This window comes from Ictidomys tridecemlineatus, chromosome 4 (genome assembly GCF_052094955.1).
Source record: "Ictidomys tridecemlineatus isolate mIctTri1 chromosome 4, mIctTri1.hap1, whole genome shotgun sequence".
NCBI lineage: Eukaryota > Metazoa > Chordata > Mammalia > Rodentia > Sciuridae > Ictidomys > Ictidomys tridecemlineatus.
The window spans coordinates 87,229,094-87,251,094 of record NC_135480.1 but is presented as its reverse complement, the minus strand read 5'-3'; the positions used below and the strand labels follow the sequence as shown (position 1 = coordinate 87,251,094).

Genomic DNA, 22,001 nt, shown 5'->3' with positions numbered 1-22,001 from the left:
AAGGGAATTAATAAAAAAGGTAGAAGCTACCTAATATTTCCTAATTATGAAACTAAACCCACTGCAAAGTTCTGAATTATAATACTTATTATACAGTTATATAATTATAATACTTATTATAATACTTATTATACAGTGTATGTTGTGTAAGTAATCCACCCAATTATGGCCACTGAAGACTGGTTAAGCGGGGAGTGGAGCTGGAAGCAGTCAAAGGGATTAACACTTAAGCACCCCAAAATATGGCCTGACATATGGTCAGCAAATGGAGTTACCATTTTTATAATCTAAAATATTTTTTTCAGAACATATTTTTAATTTAACAGAGAAATAACATTTGAATAAATAAGTTGGTTATTTCTGCTATTTATTATAAAAAAATGAGAAATGAACAAAAGTTTTATATGGATGTGGCAAGATAAGTTCAAATATTAACTGTAGTATGCCAAATAAAAAAACAGAGGTTACAAAAAAAGGTCTAGTGTCTAAATATATATCCTATAGCTAAGTAACAACTCATCCAAGCAATATTACAATTAATGAATCCTAGTACGCCAGGAGGTCACTGGTTATAGTGTAGCTAGCCAGCTGAGCCTTTTAGCAGAGGTAGATTGGTTTCATCCCAAGGAAATGGTCATCCAGCACCAGAATGAAGAGATGGATTCTTCCCTCCTTCCCCTTGCATAGTTCCCAATCTTTCTAGCAGATCTCTAGAACTAGTTTAAAAAGCCTTTGCCTGGCTTTTATTCCCTATTACAGTTTTATTTCTGGCTTTAAATCCCTGTAGGAAACAAAGGATAGAGAATTATGAGTTGGACATGTTGAGTACCAAAAAAATTAAGAAAAGGAAATTTTGCTGCACTGACAATACAGTTTACTTCCAGGAACAAGCTGTTGGTCATAAGGGTTGCTAGTCAGTCCACTTTCTAAGTTCCTGGAATTAATACTTGAGTGGTATGAATAAAAACTTAGGGCCAGGTGCGGTGGTGCATGTCTGTAATCCCATCAGCTTGGGAGGCTGAAGCAGGAGGATCATGAGTTTAAAGCCAGCCTCAGCAACTTATCAAGGAACTTCATAACTCAGTGAGACCCTGTCTCTAAATAAAATATATAAAAAGGGCTGTGGATATGGCTCAGTGGTTAAGCAGCCCTGGGTTCAATCCTCAGTGCCAAAAAAAAAAAAAAGGCTTCCCCCAGTGGGTAGGACTGGCACACATGACTTCCTAGGTGAATCAATAAGCAAGTGAAAAAACAAACTTACTGAGGGGACTGCTTGACATTTGTCTAAAGCATCCCATAATATCCTACAGAAAAAAAAAAAGCACATTTGTACTGTGCTCTACAAGTATAAATGAAGAAGCATCTTTCCAGAAGGGAACTAGACCTCAGTCCAACATTCAAAAGGCCTTAAAGAGGTACAGAAAGAATCTGGAGTGACTGAACTATCCAATATCATAGAAATCAAGATACCAAGAATAAGAGTAATTTTCATTGCTTTATTAAATTGTTCCTCACAAAATTATTTGCAAAAATGCCATGTCCGTAAAAAAGTCATTTGACAAATATATATATCTTAAATCTTACTTCATTTATAATTTCAATGATGCTGAAACTTTATTATTGTGTTTGTAGTGCTATTCCTATTTTTTGTTTCCATGAACAAAAGCCCATCATTCTCTTGTTATTGTTTGTGTATTTTAGATATATATTTACATAAACATATGTATATAAAACAAAATTTTTCAAGTTGCAAATAAATAAATAAATTTAAGGAAAGCAAATGAATGTAAAAGTTAAAATCATAATATACTTAATCCCTTAATTTCAGAGTTTAGACAAAAGTTTTGGACCTTCTTCATGAAAGAAATGTACGAACTGTACCCTTGATGGTACCCCTACAAATCGGACATTTTCTTAGAGAAGGGGCACAATCTTTGCATACTACTAGATGACCACAAGGAATGAACACTATGGACACTTCTTTGTCCATGCACACTTTACATGTTCTTTCTTCTTGTAGTCTCCGCAATTGTTCTTCCATTGGTAGATCTGAGAAAAAGGGAAAAAAAAATAATAAAAGGCAATTTGCTTCTCCTCCTTTAGAAAAAAACAAGAAAATAAAGACAATATTTTCTAGCAGCTTAAAGTGTTAATATTATTACCTGAAGTATCTTCTGTGCGAATACACCTTATGTCCTGTTGCACTAAAGGAATAAAAGAAAGAAAAAATATTATTATGACAAATAAGAATATATTTTTCAAACTAGTAGTTTAGACTTTGGCCAAACACTCATAATGTCAAGGCAACAAAAGTCTTTAATCTTTTTGTGCAGTTTAATAAATTAGGTTGAATTCTTTTCAATAATCACCAATTGTTTGAGAGTATTTTGGAACTGACCTAGGAACTTCCCAAAAATAATTTTCTTGCACTCACCAAATAAATGCTTGTATAACATAGGGTCAGTTTCTTGTAGAGAGTTTTTGAATACAGTGGCTGCGGTATTTCCTTTTACTAAAATGGTGTCAATCAGTTCTCTTGCTTGTAAAGAAGTCTGTGTTTTCTGCTTAATTACATCATGCTCTTGTTCATTAATCACTCTGGCAATTAGTAGACTATCCAGAATTGGAATTACACAAGTCAGATGTTGGAAAAGTGCCATTCTATTCTTCCGAATTAATAATAGATCTCCTTTATAAAAAAGAAAACAAACACAAAGATGTTCAAACTCTGCTCAGAAACTTTCTTCCACACTTATATATACAAGTCAATGAAAACCATCTTCAATTTACCATTAGTAAGGCTCTGATATTGATTGCTAGGGTTGGGGTATCTGCTGCTTGTGCCTGATGATAACGCTGATTATGAGAAATGACACTGAGCACTGCATTAGGTACCCCACATGTTACCCCATTTCATCCTCATAATAGCCTGTGGAGAACAGTTATATGAATCATGCTCCAACTTTCTTGTGGCTGTGTTGCACTGGGAACTGCCTGTGCAAAAGTGCAAGTCAAGATGGCTCTGTTGCTATGGTGATACCAGCCTGAAGAAACTCTGTAAAGGTTCAGAGTTATCAGCAGAGGCCTTGAATTCAGACACCAACTCCCAGGAATAGAGAATTCTGAGCAAAACAAGATGACCTTAATGTCTTCCCAGTCCTGCATCCTTCAGATTGCATGTTTTGCTAAAACTTTCCCACAAATAACCTTTTGATGAAACCTATACAATAAACATGCTGAGTTAGTTCAGGGTTAGTCAAACTCTGCATCAGAGTTTGGCTGTCCACCTAGCCCCACTGTTTTCTCTCTATGTGTGTCTATTTGTCTTTTCCTCATTCTCCATATGAGGAAAAGACAAATAGAAATATGGGACTCTTGTCCCATATTTCCTTAATTAACAGCTGCAGCTGGGAGCAGATATGAGAGGGCAAAAGCAATAGCCATTTGAAGTAAGTACTAATTCCTTCGTTTAACAGATGAGAAAATGCTGAGGGCCATTACCAAGTAGGAATGACGCATCGAAATTTCCTTGCCAAGCGTACCCCATGCTGCTTAGAGGACATTTGATGGAACATTGCATGCATGCTTTAATAAGGTGACCTTGCTCAAGGACCAAGGCAGATCTGGGTTTAGAGCTGATCAGGTTTGAGGAAGTAACCGGCTCCTTGAGTTTAAGGCGTTGCCAGTTTAAGATAATGGGTTTTAGGGAAGTTGGAAGTTGAAGATTATTGCTGGGATTAGGGTGTTCCTGCTGCTTGTTCCCATTGAGTTCTCGTGAGATTAAAATGGGATTTGGAGATAGCCTCGTGGAGTAGGTGGTTGGTGCGGGAGACAGCAGAACGTTTTGCCCCTGGACCTGTGTGGAGGCGGTGTGAGAGCTGGAATAAAGAATTGCTGTTTGAACCTACAAAGCTGTGAGTGCCTCGTGATTCTGGTGCCAAGCCGAGACATTGGCCTTGGCATTTTGGTGGCCCGTACTTGGGATGTCTGAAGCTTGGGGGTAAGTGAATTTGCTTGATCCTGAAGGAGAGCAAAAAAATGGGTGACCATTTCAAAAACCAACGTGTTCTTGTTTTGATTTATTTTGTTTTTATTTCAAGTTGCCTGTTCCTAGAACTTTCTCAGGCAAACTGGGGAAAATGGTTGACTCGAGGTTTGAAGTTGTTTGCCTCCAAGGAAGAGAAATTGTTAGAGAAAGGAGGCACCCCAGTGAGACCAAGAACAACTAGGGCATATGTTGATACAATACAAAAATGTAGCCCATGGCTTTTTAAAGACAGGTTATTAAGTATATCAATAGGACCATCATGGTATCCTGTAGAAGGATTTTTCTTCAACAAGAAAGAGATGGCTAGTTCTGTTTACCAGACTTGTTTAAGATTTTGGTTTTTACAGACATCTGATTAATTTACAAAGCTAAAGTGTTAAAATATCAACCACTAGATATGAAATCAAGTACTCTTTACTTATTAAGTTCCATAAGGTAATATATTTAAACATTATGTGTGTTTTCATAAATTGGTGAATGGAAAAAGGTTTAATATTGCTTTGGTCTGTGTCTTTGCTGAAACAAGGTTACTAAGAGTTAAGATTCTATCATGTGTAATTTATATACAAAGAGTATAAGAAGTTTCAGTTGGGTTTCAATTACAGTATAATAGTACCTTAGAAAACATAAAAATATTTCATCTTATTAAAGTGGAGTAATTTGTCTAAATTCAAAAATTGTATAAGGGTTGTTTCAGAATGTGAATTTATAAAAGGGTTAACGGTTAAAAAAGGGATATAAAAAGGTTCAAGATGTGGAAATATATTTTAATATAAAAGGTTAAAGGTTAAAGAAATGTTTCTAGATGAGATAATCTCTGTGTGGTAAAAAGTTGTAAATGTCATTTAAAAAGATTTTGAGGAAACTAGACTTACTTTAAAAGCTTGAGAAAGGAAGAAAGAAGAAAAAAAGGTATTTGTACATGGCAGATTGAGACAAAGCTTCTTAATGGAGTAAAAAGCCTTTGGTTGAAGGTCAGCCATGTAAACTAACATTAAAGCGATTTAAACAGAATCTAAGCCTCGTTTAAAAGAGTGAAGCGGTAGGTGGTGAAAAGTACATTTAAAAGTACAGTATAGATGATAATTAAAAGGCTTTAAAAGGTTAAATTGAAGGTTGTTGGGATACCTTCATGGCGAATAAAAGATTGCTTTACTCATCAAACTATTAAAATGTACTTATTAAACCAAAAAGAGGGAGATGAGATAATCTGTGTGGTAAAGTAAAAAGTTGTAAAATGTCTAAGTAAGTTGCAAAAGGCTTTAAAAGGTTAAATTGAAGGTGGTTAAGATGCCTTCATGACGGAGAAAAAACATAACCCATGAAAATGGGAAGATAATAAGATAAAAGATTTAGATAAAGAAGATTAAAAATTTGAAGTAGAAAACTTCAAAAGCAGAAGTACAGGAAGGTAAAAAGAGAGAGAGAGAGAAGATGTAGAAAGATAAAAAAGATGTAGAAAGACAAGAATTTTTAACCCACAAAATAGGAAACAAAAGAAAACTAGGAGAGAAAAAAGCTACTAAGGGTAAATATAAAAACCTTAGTAGAAAACTAGAAGATAGAAATAAGATAGAAAAGGTTGAAAATGTCAAGTAAAGGTATTTCAGATAGAAAATACAAAAGGCTAAGACAACTATGGTTTAAAACCACATCTAAAAATTAAAAGGACTAAAGTAATTCTAAAAACTAAGACAAAATGCTTTTGAAAGACTTAAATTTAAAAGGATCTTTAAGGGGTATATATCCCCCAAAGATAAACTTAAAATAACCCTTTTTACTCTAAACTTTCTAAATTTGGATTCATCAGGACTTAGTGCTGCGGAAAGACATATGTATCCGAAAAATGTACATAAGCCTAAGGTACTTTGGAAAGATATTCTAACAGGACAATGGAAAGGTCCCGACCCAGTTATTGTCTGGAGTCGGGGTTCCCTTTGTGTGTTCCCACAGGGAGAACAGCAGCCGATTTGGATTCCAGAGAGGTTAACCAAAACAATTTCTACAGAAAAAGAAGATGATTTGACTGAAATCCATAACAGCTGAAATCCAGAGCTCCAGCTTGGCTATTCTTACATCTGCGACAGTGATTTACCACGGTGCTTTTTTCAATATCTATTTTATTATTGCTTTCTCCCACATCATAAAGTTCTATTTTATTTTTGAGCTCATACAAACCTAGGTTAATGTTTTTCTGATCAGTTTTGTTTTTTGACTGTGTTTTATTTTTTGACTGTGGAGTTTTTAAACATTGCAATGGAGATTTTACCTAGGTAAAGCTACAAGGCCGTTATTATTGTCTTATATGTTGTATGTTATGTGTGCCCTGTTTTGTGTTGCATGTCAGTATGTGTGTATGTCCATATTTTTATATGAGGAGCGCTCATGAAAAAATGGATCCGAATTTTTTTTTATTCACGTGATTTAAGTGGTTTAATCTAATTAGGTAAACAGCTGTTAATGATTGTTTTCAAAGGTGGTTAATAGATCTGTTTGCTTACTATTGTTTTTAAAGGTGATTAACAGATCTGTTTGTTTACTTTCACTTTTCCTTTTCATCATATTTAATAATTCTGTTCAGGATAATGTCTCTTTAACATCATTGCCAGAATTCCCATCTCCATCCCAGTGCCGGTGAAGACTAAGAAAACCAAACTACAGCTTCTATGATAGCTACCACAGTAAACTGTATAAACTGATGCATCAATGAATATAACTCAACAAGTAATGCTCAATCAAGGACTTGATTTACTTTGGGAGGAAATGGACATATTGATAGACTCTTCCACTTTGAACTGCCTGCAGAACTTGCCTGGACTATTTATCAGTTGCATGCATTGTGAACTATCGTCTGGTGCAGCGAATTGTGGTACTGCTGGCATATTTTTGCTGATGGTGTCACCAGTGATGCAATTTCCTTGCCAGCGCACCCCATGTTAATTGTGGTAATGCTGACATCTTTGCTGATGGTGTCACCAGTGACGCAATTTTTCCAAAGGAGCCGTCAATTGGCTTGGTGTCGTGGCATTTCTGTATCTTCCTCCCTTCTACTAGTGATGGTCTAAAATTTGGGGGCCAACAGAGGTGAGGCAAGAACCTCACCCCCCCACTGGCACCAAGGTTAAATTTGGGGGCCAACAGAGGTGAGGCAAGAACCTCACCCCCCCACTGGTGCTTAGGCCTATCCACAAGCATGGCTGAATGCTGGACCGGTAGTCAGCGACGGGTTGATCTGATTGCAGTGGATTCAACCTAAGACAGGGGACTGACGCCTAGAGGTCAGTTCATCCGATGACGGGTAAGAACCATATGTTGAATTGGACAACCTACCAGGCACGGTCCTAAGCCGCATTGCTTGTTGTTTAATTAATCAGAAGGGGGGAGATGCTGAGGGCCATTACCAAGTAGGAATGACGCATCGAAATTTCCTTGCCAAGCGTACCCCATGCTGCTTAGAGGACATTTGATGGAACATTGCATGCATGCTTTAATAAGGTGACCTTGCTCAAGGACCAAGGCAGATCTGGGTTTAGAGCTGATCAGGTTTGAGGAAGTAACCGGCTCCTTGAGTTTAAGGCGTTGCCAGTTTAAGATAATGGGTTTTAGGGAAGTTGGAAGTTGAAGATTATTGCTGGGATTAGGGTGTTCCTGCTGCTTGTTCCCATTGAGTTCTCGTGAGATTAAAATGGGATTTGGAGATAGCCTCGTGGAGTAGGTGGTTGGTGCGGGAGACAGCAGAACGTGTTTGCCCCTGGACCTGTGTGGAGGCGGTGTGAGAGCTGGAATAAAGAATTGCTGTTTGAACCTACAAAGCTGTGAGTGCCTCGTGATTCTGGTGCCAAGCCGAGACATTGGCCTTGGCAAGAAAACAAAGCCACGAAGAGGCAAATAAGTTGCCAAAGGACACATAACTAGCAAAGTCAAACTGAGACAGGGTGGCATCATGATTTGTGCTTTCATTCATTCTGTGATCCAGCTAAGCTGTTAACTCAATAAGATTAAAATTTTTAAGTGGAAATTTTAATTATTTTCTCAAATCAGATATATGGCCATTACCTAAATATTGTATAATGAGGAAAAAACTCACAGCATTTTGAAGAGTAAATCCTCTTTGTCAATGACTGCCTTCTTTTGACCTTATACAATCATCTTATTTTCCTTCAAGATCTAAATTTGAATTTATTGGTTAAAAAAAAAACTATGTAGATTGAAACCTCAATTTGCCAGGTACCGTGAGGCACACCTGTAATCCCAGCTACCCTGGAGGCTGAGGCAGGAGGATAAAAAGTTTGAGGTTAGCCTGGGCAACTACTTGTAAGACTTTGTATCAAAATAAAAAAAAAATAAAAAGGGCTGGGGATGTAGTTCAGTGGTAGAGCACCCCTAGATCAACCTCCAGTACTGAAAAAAAAACTCTGATTTTATCATCTCTTTGAACTAAGAACCTAAGCTTATTATTTACTTTACCATAACCAATAAAGCTATTTCTTTTTATAATTTATTTATTTTTCTACTATAAAGCTGTTTATAAAATAACTAATGGTAGAAGCTGGGTGTCTGAAGAATAATTATTTTAGGACAGATGATTGTGAGGTTTAAGACATATTGACTTAATATGGACACATAAATACAACCATCTCTAAAAGAATAAGAAGTGATACTTAGTAAAAAAGTCAAGGATGAAGATATACATTCTGAATATAATAACTGAAGCTTTGAGAATAAATGAGAAAAGGACCAGAAACTAGAATAGTATATTTACAAAGATACTTTATAAATAACTATTGAAGAAATTTTAAAAATAGCCTTAGTAATTTAAAGAGTAGGAATAAAAAAAAGTAATAGAGGTATAGAAGATTCAGAACAAACTATACCATTAAATTATCTATATTAGACCAGTAATAATATATTAGAAAATAAAATATAACTTATACTTGGTGTTGAAGTACATTAACTTTTCAAAATAACATTTATTTTTCTAATAACAGTTTGCTTAGCCTAATAAACTCTCTGAACTACTTTTTTTCTTTCTTGGTGCTGATAATTGAATCCATGGCCTTGTGCATGCTAGGCAAGCAGTCTACCTGAACATTCTACCATTGAGAAATACCCCAAGCCTCTTTGAAATTCCTAAGATTTCTAAAATTTTATTGCTAGTATTTGGGAAAAGTTCTTATTTCAAAGTCGTAGACTGTATTATGGCTTGAATATACATTTGGAACAAGTGAAGACTTGAATATATCTTTGAAACGTTATTTTTTCTGAGAAAAAAATTTCCTAAATTGCCTCTTTATTTAAGAAATTAATTGCCACTGTTCTTGGAATACTATAATATAATCAATAACCTAAATGCAAGTATTTTCCTTAACTCATTCAAAAAAATTTTTTCTTGAGCACAGGCTATGTGCAGACAGCCTGCTAAGTAGTAGACATAGAAGGGTGACATTAAGAGCTCCTTTTGACAATGTAAATCATGGTACATTGTCAATCTGGAGTCATCTCTGGAGACTTTGTTAATTTTATTTGGAAGAAATATAAGCATTTCTACAGGTGGATGATTTTAGACATCATTGGGTTTCTCAACAAATGTGAAGATTTGGGGGCAATTGTTGAGTGATGACCAGTGATTAAGACTCAGATGACAGCTGGACATGGTGGTACTAGCCCATAATCCCAGTGATTTAGAAGTCTGAACCCCAGGGGTTCAATCCCCAGTATCAAAAACAAACAAAAAAAAAAAACTGAGATGACTACAGAAAAAACACACTTGCCTAATGTCCACTTCACAATGAAAAGCGAAGAACTTGACTAGGCAGGACAGATATTGACTTGGATTGTGTTCCTGCTGTACTGGTGGTGTGTAGACTAAGTAATTCACACGTTGATAAATGTGTGATGCTGTATTACTATGTTCAGATACATTTGTCTGAATTGGGCAAAAGACATATTTATCTTCATGCGTGGAATAGGTTCATCCTTAAATGGGGTGGACACTCTGTCAATCATCCTGGAAAGAAATAGATCTCAAATGGCTGTGAACAAAAACAAGTGCAAGCTTTTTGCTCTCTCTGAGTATTGAATATTTGGAGCCCTTATAAAGGAAACCATGTTCGTAACTTTCCTAGTTTTTTGTGTAAACTGGCTAGAGCTACACATTGATGGACCAGACACTAGGTAGAGAGATTTATGAGAATGAGGCCACATCTATTTCCAGTTGTAAATTGCCATCTGAGATATAATTTCTTCCTCCTGTTCCTAAATCTCCAGTAAGAGATTGTTAAGAGTGGCAGTCTATTATCTTCAACTGTGTTGAAGAGACAGGGTCTGGTCCAAGCTTGGGAAAGAGCAGCAAGAGAGATCAGCATTTCTCTTTGCTTAGTCAGAATGATAACAGAAGTTGCAACCAGATGCAGTGTGTCCCCCCAAGGGAGACAGTTTCTGGGCAGAGCAATAGAGAACAGAGTAGCTAACAGGCTAGCTATCATGGGAGGACATGGTAGCTTGCCTGAATGAATGTGAAACAGTATCCTAGGACTTGCCTAAATAAAAGTCATTGGAAGGGAACTCCATTCTTGTATGGGCATGTAGGACACTTAATCACAATTTGTGTATTCATTTTTAGTCACAGGATGAGACATACTGTTATGCTAATATTAAAATTAATAATTGCCCCTTATTCCACCCTGATTTACAGAAAAGGGGAGTGAGCAACTAGCCAGTGATTAAAAATGTGCCATGAATAATTGCATTCAAAGTTAACTATTCAGGGGCTGGGGATGTGGCTCAAGCGGTAGCGCACTCGCCTGGCATGCGTGCGGCCCAGGTTGGATCCTCAGCACCACATACAAACAAAGATGTTGTGTCCACCAAATACTAAAAAATAAATATTAAAATTCTCAACAAAGTTAACTATTCAGAGTAAAATATGAAATAAGGGAAAGAAGGAAAAAAATATTTCCTCTTAACGTACACATTTTCAAGTTAAGCAGCAATTCCTATATATCTTAGTGTGAAAAAATTTTTTTCAGAATTTGAATTCAGAATACTAAACATACAAAAAATATGACTGGGTTGACTGATCAATTAGTATATTTTCAGTAAGATACATAGAGTGATATCACATTCTTATGGAAAGAGAGACTATACTAAAAAAATACATACCTGATTCTTTTTCCTCAGTTGCTCTTTCTTTTGCCTCTTCCCTTATTTCATCTTCTGCATTAAGCAAATCTAATACAAGATCACTGATGGTTTTATAATTCTCGCCAGCGGTTAGGATTTTACTCTGAACTGTCTGTTTTACCAGGTTTCTACTGAAGCCCATTTCCAAAGCAGCTTTAACCACAGGTGTATTCATCATGACAGCATCTTCTGAATGGTTTTCTCCAGGTCCAAAATGAACAACTATGTGGAACAAAGAATTTAACACACATTAGGATAGTCTGTATGCTTTAAAATTGAAAGTTATTAAAATATCACAAACCTAAAACACTAGAAAATGTAGAGGCACTATTTTATACAAACTTTGTTATATTTAAAATGATATATATGTTCAGTTACCAAAATAAGAATATAGAAGATTGTATTTAGATACAAAACATTTGCTATCTGTCATACCATATACATATAAAAGAAGGAGAAGGAAACAGAATGTCAGAGATCAAAGAATTGAGATTCCCTTTTCCCTGTGTTGGATTAACAAATGAGCTTTCTAAATCAAATACATATTTTCAAAAGGGATCTTTGTCGTCACTCACTTTTGTTACTGCAATGGCTTCCTACAATAGTGTTCCCTTCCAGCCCATTCTCAATGCCACAACCAGAGTGATTTTTTTTTATAAGTATTTATTTTTTAGTTGTAGTTGGACACAATACCTTTATTTTATTCATATATTTTTTATGTGGTGCTGAGGATTGAACCCAAGGCCTTGCACGTGCTAGGCCAGCGCTCTACCACTGAGCCACAACCCCAGGCCCAGCCCCTGTGTGTGTGTTTTTAAAGAGAGAGAGAGAGAGAGAGAGAGAATTTTAATATTTATTTTTTAGTTCTTGGCGGACACAACATCTTTGTTGGTATGTGGTGCTGAGAATCGAACCCGGGCCGCACGCATGCCAGGCAAGCACGCTACCGCTTGAGCCACAGCCCCAGCCCGAGAGTGATTTAAAAAAACAAAACAAAACAAAAAAAACCGCAAATCTGATTGTGCTATACTCTTTAAATTCCATCAACAATTTCATTGTAGCTTATAATCACACATACAATCTGTACCCTGTTTACCTCTTCAGCTTCATCCCTTGTCAATTATTTGCATTCTGCTCTCTAGGACAGAAGTCACAAACCGATAGGTCTTGGGTCAAATTCTGTCTGCAGTGCTGACCCCTTACGCCAGCCTGCTTCATGTATTCATCTGTTTGCAACTCCTACTTCTGACCATATAGAATTTTGTTCAGTTCTTCAAATGAGCTTGTTCTATCTCACACAGGCCTTTCATATGCTGTTCCCTATGTCTAGAATGTCCTTTTCTTCCCTTTGTCACCTGGTTGACTCCTTTTTCCTTGAGTTCTCTGACAAGATGAGTATTTCCTCCAGAAAGCCTTTTCTGATCCTCTAGTTCTCTCAGGCACTCTCATATCACACTTTATTTTCCCCACCAAATCCCTTTCTCCTATCTGTGTATTGTTTTTATCCATAAGATCATTAGCTCATGAGAGCAGGAGTCATGCTTATCCTGCTTCCTATGCTTCCCTAAGAATAGTAAATACGTGTATATTTATTTTATTTTATGCTATAAAATGAAATAGAAGCACTTGTTCAAACATTTGATCTACCCCCTTTTAGTTCTAAGGTAAGGGTCAAGTCATTCAACTTCTCTGAGCTTTGGGGTCTTTACTAAAGGATGGGAATACTATTTTTCTACTCTCCTTTATTTCACAGAAAGCATATGTGAACAATCTAATATCACAGTACACCTCTTCCCATACTGGTCCAAGAATAAGGGTTAGACTAGAAGTATGTATTTTGCTAAAATTAGATGCCCAGGGCTGTGGATATTGCTGAGTGGAAGAGCATATGCTTAGCATCCTCAAGGACCTGGATTCAAACCTCAGTACCAACAAAACAAATCCACTAACTACTGATACCCAAGTCCTACCCTTAGATACTCTGATTCAATTCAGTAGGTTTGAAGGCATAAACTAGAAATCTGCACTAGTTTTTAAAGTTCTACAGGTAATTCTGATATGCACTGAAGTTTGAGAAATACCAACATGATATATTTGAAAATGCATTGTAAATGATAAATCAATACAAACGTATATTGTTATTATCACCTTTTAATCTTAATAATGCTAAATGTGTCTATCTCAATGAAGTAATTATGTTTATACATACTTGGTGACTCTGCATTTTCATCTTCTGGGGTATCTGATGTGGATAACAGCTACAGAAAAAAAATGTATATCAGTTAAATATAAACTTCATACTGCCCATCACAATAAAAACGAGCCAATAGACCTACTTTTTAAAATTTATTACAAGCTGACTGGTTTACTGACAAAATAATTTTTTAAATCATAAGAAGTATTTTATTTACATCCACCAGCTATTCTCTCAGCCATAAACCAACAGAGTTTCTCTGTATGTGTTTGTACTAACATATAAAATCTATTTTCCTGAAGGCAGGAAAAGGGCTAAAGCTCTTCAGTGATCTATGAGATAATCAGTTTGCCTCTCATTAACAGATCTTATGCTCCTGGGTTTTCTTTTGGGATAGAGTAAACCCTATATCAGTCTGTTGACCACAGCTAGGCAGTTTTTGACCCCCAAACTATTATATAAGTTGTCATTTGCTCTCCCAGAAAGATTAGAAAGAACAATAACATTCTTTCTCAAATCTTCTAAAGAAAAAGTTTTATAGCAAACCTATTATATGCTACTATTCCAGCCAATTTTTTCCCCTCAACTTGATTGGAGGAATGCTTGAAAACAAAGATAACAAATCTTATTTTTCAGGGGGTTATGAATTATGGATCTATTTTTCTCCAAAGAATAGTACTTTCTAGGACCATATCAAGTTTTATGAAAAAGAAAAATGTGTTTTAAACTTTTGTCTTTTGACTAAAATATACTTTATAATTATTAAAAACAAACTGTCTGTTGGTAACCAGTGATTTAAAAGGAAAAAAAGAAACTTCCCTACCTACCTGTTCAAGCAGATGGGGATAACTGGCTTGAACTTGACTGACGAATTCTTGTCCTTTAATTCTTATCAAGTACTCACACCTCAAATATAAACAAAGTTTGAAGGATAATTTTATAAAAGTGAAAGGAAATTTAATAACATAAATTTATCATCCCTGTGTGTTTATTCTATTAAAAAACTGTCTAAGCATCCCAAATCCAGAATCATTTTAGATCACTGATTATAAGCTTAGAAGAATAAATAAATCTTAGCCCAGTGAGAACTAATTCTACTGTATTTCTTTGTTTTGAATTTTTTTTGATAAAACTAACCTATAAATATTCTATAATAGGATTCATATTTTTGCATGTGAATCTTTTATTTATTATTTGTTTATTAAGGTGCTACCATAATTAACACAAATTTGATTTACTCCTAGTACTTTTTCATATGATTTAAATGCTTTATGATTTTTTGTGTTAATATAATATATAAATTTTTACATAAAAACATCCTAAACCTACTTTTTCTTTGTCTTAAACCAATTAAAGCATTTTAAGTAATTATTTTTCTAAATAACCCATTCTAAACTTAGTCACAAATATATTTTTTGAACAAAGAATAATAAGACAGCTGACTAGAGGGCAAACACATCAAACCCACTTCATGATAATCACAAGCATTTGCAAAGAGAATTTCAAAACAATTACCTTGGAAACCACTTGGCATGTTCTACCCATGGATCATCTCCCAACTCCCAACACCTCAGTCCACCATCACAGCAAAAGCATTTGACATCATCACTGTGACCTAAAATTATTTTAGACCAAAACTTATAAATACATATAATATCCCACTAAAATGTATAAAATAAAACATACTGAACTTTTTAAATTATCAGATTAAGTTCCTTACCCACATAATAAAAACCTGCACTTGCAAGTTGCTCAGGATGAACCAGAACACTGGAAGGCCAGTTAAAGAATGTTTTAAAGCGGGCTGCATGTGTCTGCATGCTCAGATTAGAAACGGTGTATCTTGAAGTATCTTGAAACTGATTTTCTACAAACGGGCAGTTGGGAAAATGTCTTAGGTGTTCTGACATAGCATCGTCCTTTGGTTCCCAATTGCTCAATTTTCCACCACAGGCAAAGCAAGCCACTCTGTCTCCAGGCCCTATGTAGTAAAAGCCTGCTTTGGCTAGTTCTGTAGGTGACAGAAAGGTCAATGGCCACATTTGATAAGTGAGTAATCTGGCCTTTTCAGTATTCATTGAACAATGGTAGGGATTTATCCTCAAGGCAGAAAAATCTTGATTTGCTCTGGAGTTGACAGGATTTGATAGAAAGCTTGAATAAGAGCCAGTAAAATATCCACTGTTTTCCAAACTTGGAAGTAATGAATGTGTGGAATTTGTTACTGAAGAAGAAAAAGAAGGCTGAGAAGTAGCTTTCGAATTGTTAACTGAATTTAGATTCTGAACAAAGCTGCAGCTAGGATACAATTTTTTATGCTTTTCGATAGGATTGTCTCCTTGTTTCCAGTTATCCAGCATCAGGCCACAACAGAAGCATTTGACCTTGTCTTTCACACCAGTGTAATAGAAACCAGCACGAGCAAGACTTCTTTCAGAGACGGGAACCCCTGAGGGGAAAGTCGAATATGTGGACATCCGATACAGTTCACATGAAAAGTCATACTTCATTTTAAACGAGTTGGCATTCTTCATCAAATTTGATAAGAAGATGCTATTTTCTACTATGTTCATAACGAAATGGATGAGGAGGAAAAGGGACCAGCCTTTCTCTGGGGAGGTAGTTTTGTGCATGTTTTTTTTTTTTTTAATTTTATCAGTTTTACTTCTAGGTGGAACATCTAAAATGAGAATTCTTTCATTCTTTCTTCTATGCATTTAGGGTTTCAACATGGAGAGAGTCTAAATTCTACACTGATGCATATTAAGGGACAGTTACAACGGCATCTTTGTATAACCTGTATACATACAATGTAAATAAGATGTTACATACTAACCTGTGACAAAATTAAAATCCTTCCTAGAGGCATAAAGTGTTTTAGATTATCAGGAAGCACCTCTTCACCTAGGTCAGCTTTTGCAGACCACCAGGGTACAGCAGTGGCCTCACCAACCTGCAGAAGTGTCTGCCTCATAATGCTAGCTTCTTTTCATGGTAGAAAGCTATGCTCCATAAGCATCACACACAAAAATATTCAGTGTATGTTTGTTTTATTTTGTTTGGAAATTGTAAAATTTGGTAGCAAAAAAAAAATAGCACAAAATCGATCTCATATCTCACAGGAAGATTACATTACCATAGGTCATTGATTTAATTAAAGATACTTGCTTTGATATCTGTCATAAAGAGGTAGTTTAAATCAATGGCATATTTTAGTTAGCAACATTTTTATTTCTTAGACATACATAAAATAATAGTATGACTCATACGTGAAGGCATCTTAGATTCAGTGAAATATGGTTTATCCCAAATCTTTCTCATTTAAGTAATTCTTCCATTTATGATCATTTTAATAAGAAGAACAAAAATCTGAAGTTTCCCTCTGAAGATTAAGTAGTAAGAGAATTGAATGCCATCTAAAACTTGTTTTCAATATTTATTATATAATAATTACTTCCTCATTGACCATCAGGAACATTTTTGTGATGTTATGAAATTTAAAAAAATTAAACATTCTTTTTAAAATAAATCATTAGAGACTAATGTATCTGCTTATTTGGTCTTTTGGACCCAGTTTCATGCCATTGAGATAACTCAATGTTACCATTTCTTTGTTCTAATGATGTAATTGGCTAGAACCAATTACCCTTGGTAATTATGGTAGATAGAAGGTGCTGAAAATGGAGACTGCCACAAATCACCAATAATGATATTGAAGTTCATTGCTATATTCAGGTTACATCAAATTTTCTCGGATAGTGGATTTAATTTTGAAAACAATCAAAAGTTACAAAATGCCAAGTCTATATGCTAAGATGAATCATCAAATCATATAAATATGTCTTGGGTCAGAAATTATTTCACAGTGTACCTTGAACCAGAATTTATCATGACAAAAACCAAACTAAAAGTTATCACAGAAACCTCAAAAATTAGAAGTTTTCAATTATGACTTACAAGCTGTTAACAAATAGGTTCTCTGTCAATAATACTAGCAATCTCTATGATTGTTTTTTTACCAGTGGTTGGCAGGTATGGTTTCTTTGAGCCCACAGATGTTGGTGTTTTCTAATGTAGACTTATTTTTGAACGGGATTTCCAGGTAGCAGAAGAAACTTCAGAGACTGTTACCAATGATTATTTCCTCAAAAGTTACTGTGACCAACTTCACTATGCCTTCCCATGGTCAAAATTGTTACATATTGTTATTTAAAAAAAAGTTATCTTTACATAAATTTCCTTTCTGAAAAAAATATGTAACTATTTAGCCATCATTCTTATCTTCATCATTCTCAGAGATAAGAGACTATTTGAAAAACTTAAATTTAGACTTTTAAAATATCAGTGGCCTTCTACGTGATAATTTCTTCATCAGTTATCATGATTATCTTTCCTATTTCCTCTAAATTTGTTGAACTTATTAAAATGTTTTGGTTTTCACATTCTTTGTCATTGTCTATGTCAAATACTTCATTTGCATATTTCTCTAATCTTGCAGATAGTGAAATATCAGCTCTTGGTTCCTGGTAACTGTCACTCATTTTTAAATTTGACCAAACACAGGTACTTTTTCTACTCTAACAGCAATTAGTAGGAGATTGCCTAGCCAACTTTGAAAAGAGTGCTTCAACCATTTCTTCCAACTTCTTTACTTCTACAAATCAAATTCAAAAATCATTATAGTTACAGTTCATATAATTCGATTTTTAAAAATTAACATTCTTTGGATACTACACCAAAAGTTCAGTTAACTATTAATTTGTTATTTCATGCACAAAACTACCTCCCGAGATTAGACTGGGTCCCTTTTAAGGGTTTTAGGCCTCCATTTTGAGATGTTTTGCTTTATAGAAGAAACTAAAAAAAAGCTAGAAGTAGTAAAACAATTTGTGTCCTTTGTAAACCTGTTTGAGAGAGAGAGAGAGATCTTTAAAAGTCAAATAATTCATAGATGTAACATAATCATTTTTTCTTAAAGTATTTTCTCTAAAATAGAACAGTAGTATTTACTAATTGCCTATCATGTACAAGATGCTGTACAAGTTGGGACTGGCGACATAGTTCAGTGTTCGAGTACTTGCCTAGCATGTGCAAGCTCCACAAAACCAAAATAAAACAAATAAAAAATAAAAGTGCTTCCCTAGCCATCACCAAGGCCAACAAGTCCCATACAATGATCAGAGCTCTCAAGCTGGTGTCAAGTAGACATGTTACATTTGGCTGGCATAGAATTTGGTTATAATATTTTGCTAATTTTTAAATTGTCTTATTTTGAAGTTAATTTACAGTTATAAACTGACAAAAATAATAATACAGAGTTCCCACATTCTCTGTGGTCAACTTTTCCAAAAATAACATCTTACATAACCATAGTACAATTATAGAAATAAAAAAAATGAACATTGATAAAATGCTCTTAATCTACATGCCTTTTATGAATTTCACCATTTCAAAATAAGTTTTTTCTTGGACCACAGTATTTCAAAATCTGGGACCAGCATCACTCAGACTCATTCTTGTCCCTTAGAACTCATTTTAGCCATGGTCCTATGCAACTCTTCTAAGCCTTCAAGACCTTCCTCAAATTTTTCCCCTCCTCATTTTCACTTATTGCCTTCTGTTTCTTAAAGAAAAGGGCATTGTTGGGCAGTGGGTCTTTCACATTCTCACATCCATACCTTCTTGCTCACAACCTCCTTACTGCCTCAAGGCAAGACCTGTCCCTCTGTGGAATTCCATGCTCTCCTACTGCCTCACTAGCTCTGAATCCCATCTCCCCTCAAGTCTACAACTCTTACTCTCTACTGGCTCTCTTCCTTCCTTGTAACAGTCATAGTGAAGTCTATCTCAACTTTCAAATGGAAACAAATGACAACAACAAATCCTCTTTAAACCCCATTTTTTTACTCTAGCAATTCCCCTTCATCTCTCCCTTCATGGACAAAGGAATTGAACATGTATCTACCATCAATGTCTCCACTTCACTCCCTCCCACTTACTCCTTATACCAGCATCACTGAAAAAATAATATTAACACTACCAGTGACTTCCTTGCCAAAACTAATGGAAAGTTTTGCCTCTGACTCTGGGGAAGAACACTTCCTCTTAAAAATGCTCTATTCCCTTGACTTCCCTGATACTACTCTTGAAATTCCTCTTTCCTTTCTAGTGGTTCCTTCTCAGATATGCTCAGGTCCCCCAACTTTCTTCTTCTTACTCTACCATTTCTGATGAGCAACCTCCCTAATCCCAGGGCTGTTGGGTATCCCAATCCTCTCAGACATTGAACATTTCCATCTCTCTGACACCAGTTATATCCCATCTCTCTGACACTAGTTAATATCCCTTTTCCTTCTTTCTCCCCCTAGACTATGACATCCTTCAGAATGGGAACTATGATTTCTGTACCAGCCCTCGGTTCCTCAACAGCCACAGACAACTTAGCATAGAACATAGACATTGACTTTTTGGTGTGGATTTTTTGTTTGTTTTATTCTGGGGTTTTTTTTTTTTTTTTTTGGTGGTACTAGGGATTGGACCCAGGTTCTTCCACATGCGAGGCAAGCACTCTACTACCAAGCCTCAGACCTTGCCCAAAATATTCTTGTTGAAGAAGTAAATATTAGCAAACTTGACTAAGTCCTATATGGTCACAGTACCCACATTTACATGGTACTAAAAACATCAATTTTACACCCATGACTACAAAGGCAGCTTAATGATTATTTACTATCAGGCTTTGGAATCGGATATCTTGGATTTTCAAAACAAATTAGCACCCTTTTACCAGGAGTGTGACTTTGAACAATTAAGTACCTCAGGACCTTACTTTCTGCATTTTCAATTTGAGATAGTTATCATAACTGCTTCATAAGATTGTCATAATTAAACGTGACAAATACATATAAAGTCTTCAGAAGATAACCTAGCATATAGCAGGTAGCAACATTTAATGTCGGTGACAAATAGCAAGTTCATATTATTGTTATTTTAGCATCAGGTAAATACCTGCATGATTTACCGACTAGATTAAGAGCACTATTGGATTTCTATGCTGATCACCAGGAAAATAATCAAAAATCTGCATTCCTTCTGCCACCACTTGGAAACATTCCTCCATTTGATCTTTTTAAATATCTTATTGAGTCCTTACTGTGCTAGCTCTCTGCGTTAGGCTCTCTGTCTTGAATCTTATCTGGCACTCCCAAAGACCAGGTGATACCTCTTGGCAATCCAATCAAAATGCCAAAGCTTCAGCATTTAACTGGCTCACCCCAAAAGTGAAAGAGAAACTGAACGCCTAGCAGCAAGATAGACCGTACGGTGGGTGACTACAGCGGAGACAGCCCGAAGAGTCTCCCGGCCACCAACGACGCCCCAGGAATCCTCAGCCCCAGCCAAGTCTCCGCGGCAGCCACTGGGGCTCCCCTGGAAAGGCTCTTTCGCTAGTCCGGGATCGGATCCGAACGGCTCCGTAGCCAATCTGCAGCAGACCTCTAGGCGGTGTTTGGTACCGCGCCACCCCTGGACTCTGGTCCTCCGCGCCCAGCCCCGAGACCCCAGGCCCCCGCAGACCGTCCCCTACCCCCGCGGGAGGCCGGGATGCACTGCACACGCGCACACTCACAGCAGCCCTCGCCACCGAGGCCGACGCGCACCGGCGACGAGCAGCCAAGTCTTCCCAGTACACCAGTCGCCTGGCCAGTTTCGGGCGGGCCCGAGTCTCGTGCGGCCTTTAAAGGCCGCGCCCCGACTCCCCACGTCCCCGCCCCCACCTACACACACCCTCGTCCTGCTGTCCTCCCAGTGGTTTGCATGTGCGCCGGTGCTTTCCTTTTAAGATTTAGGGGAACTCCAGCGGTAATAACCACACGCACTTCCCCTTAATCAGTGGCCTGGCAAACCCACTCGGGGATTTCCATGACCCTCCACATGCCTGACTTCACTGTCACATATCCGTGTGGCATTTACTGAAAGACCTTTGCTTCATTGTTCTTGGGTCAGAGGAAATCTTGACAACCGATATAGAGATCATTGGTCAGCCTGACTGGAAGAAGTCAACGCCTCTGCCTCCCAGCCTCCATCCACCGTGTACTTTACAGACAAAAATGTTAGATTTTTCCAATCTACTAAACAAAAAGTTCGACATAAAAAAAAAAAAAACTGAAACTCTGCAAAATCTTTCTAATTATTTTCACTTTTTGTTTTGCTTCATAAAGGAAGCCTAAGAGCTGGGTATGGTGGCTGCAGCTTGTAATCCCAGCTACTCAGGAAGCTCAGGCAGGAGGATCTCAAATTGGAGTCCAGCCAGGGCAATTGAGGGAGACCCTTTGTAGCTCAACACAAAAGCATTTGTGCAAGTGTGAAGCCAAGTGTTTAATCTCCACCAGTACCAAAGGGGGGCGGGGGAGAAGCATAGGATTATGTAAAAAGATATCATGCAACTCTCCTTTATAGTTTATTTTCACTGTTTTAAAGGTTGGAATTGTCTTAATACGTGCGTTGTTTCTGTCAGATGATATAAAGGATGGCTTGACCTAGGGGGGAAAAATCTTCCTTTTAGCCTCTTGTGTTACA

General features: G+C 36.5%; 1 protein-coding gene across 6 annotated transcripts; it reads right to left on the bottom strand.

The window, feature by feature from the left end:
• Positions 1-1,482: 1,482 nt before the first annotated feature.
• Positions 1,483-21,369, bottom strand: Birc3 (baculoviral IAP repeat containing 3). 6 transcript variants are annotated; one of them, XM_078046929.1, is made up of 10 exons: positions 21,052-21,203; positions 15,732-18,328; positions 15,145-15,194; positions 14,940-15,039; positions 14,252-14,330; positions 13,440-13,488; positions 11,210-11,452; positions 2,435-2,689; positions 2,163-2,204; positions 1,483-2,049 (listed from the first exon to the last, which is right to left on the bottom strand). In XM_078046929.1, the coding sequence occupies exons 2-10, from the start codon at positions 16,139-16,141 to the stop codon at positions 1,856-1,858; spliced, it is 1,422 nt and encodes a 473-aa protein (XP_077903055.1). In that variant the 5' UTR covers positions 16,142-18,328; positions 21,052-21,203; the 3' UTR covers positions 1,483-1,855. The 6 variants fall into 6 exon arrangements, with proteins under 6 accessions (XP_077903055.1, XP_077903053.1, XP_077903052.1 ...); XM_078046927.1 differs by lacking the exon at positions 21,052-21,203 and adding an exon at positions 21,210-21,369 and having other exon boundaries at positions 15,145-18,328; XM_078046926.1 differs by having other exon boundaries at positions 15,145-18,328.
• Positions 21,370-22,001: the final 632 nt, after the last annotated feature.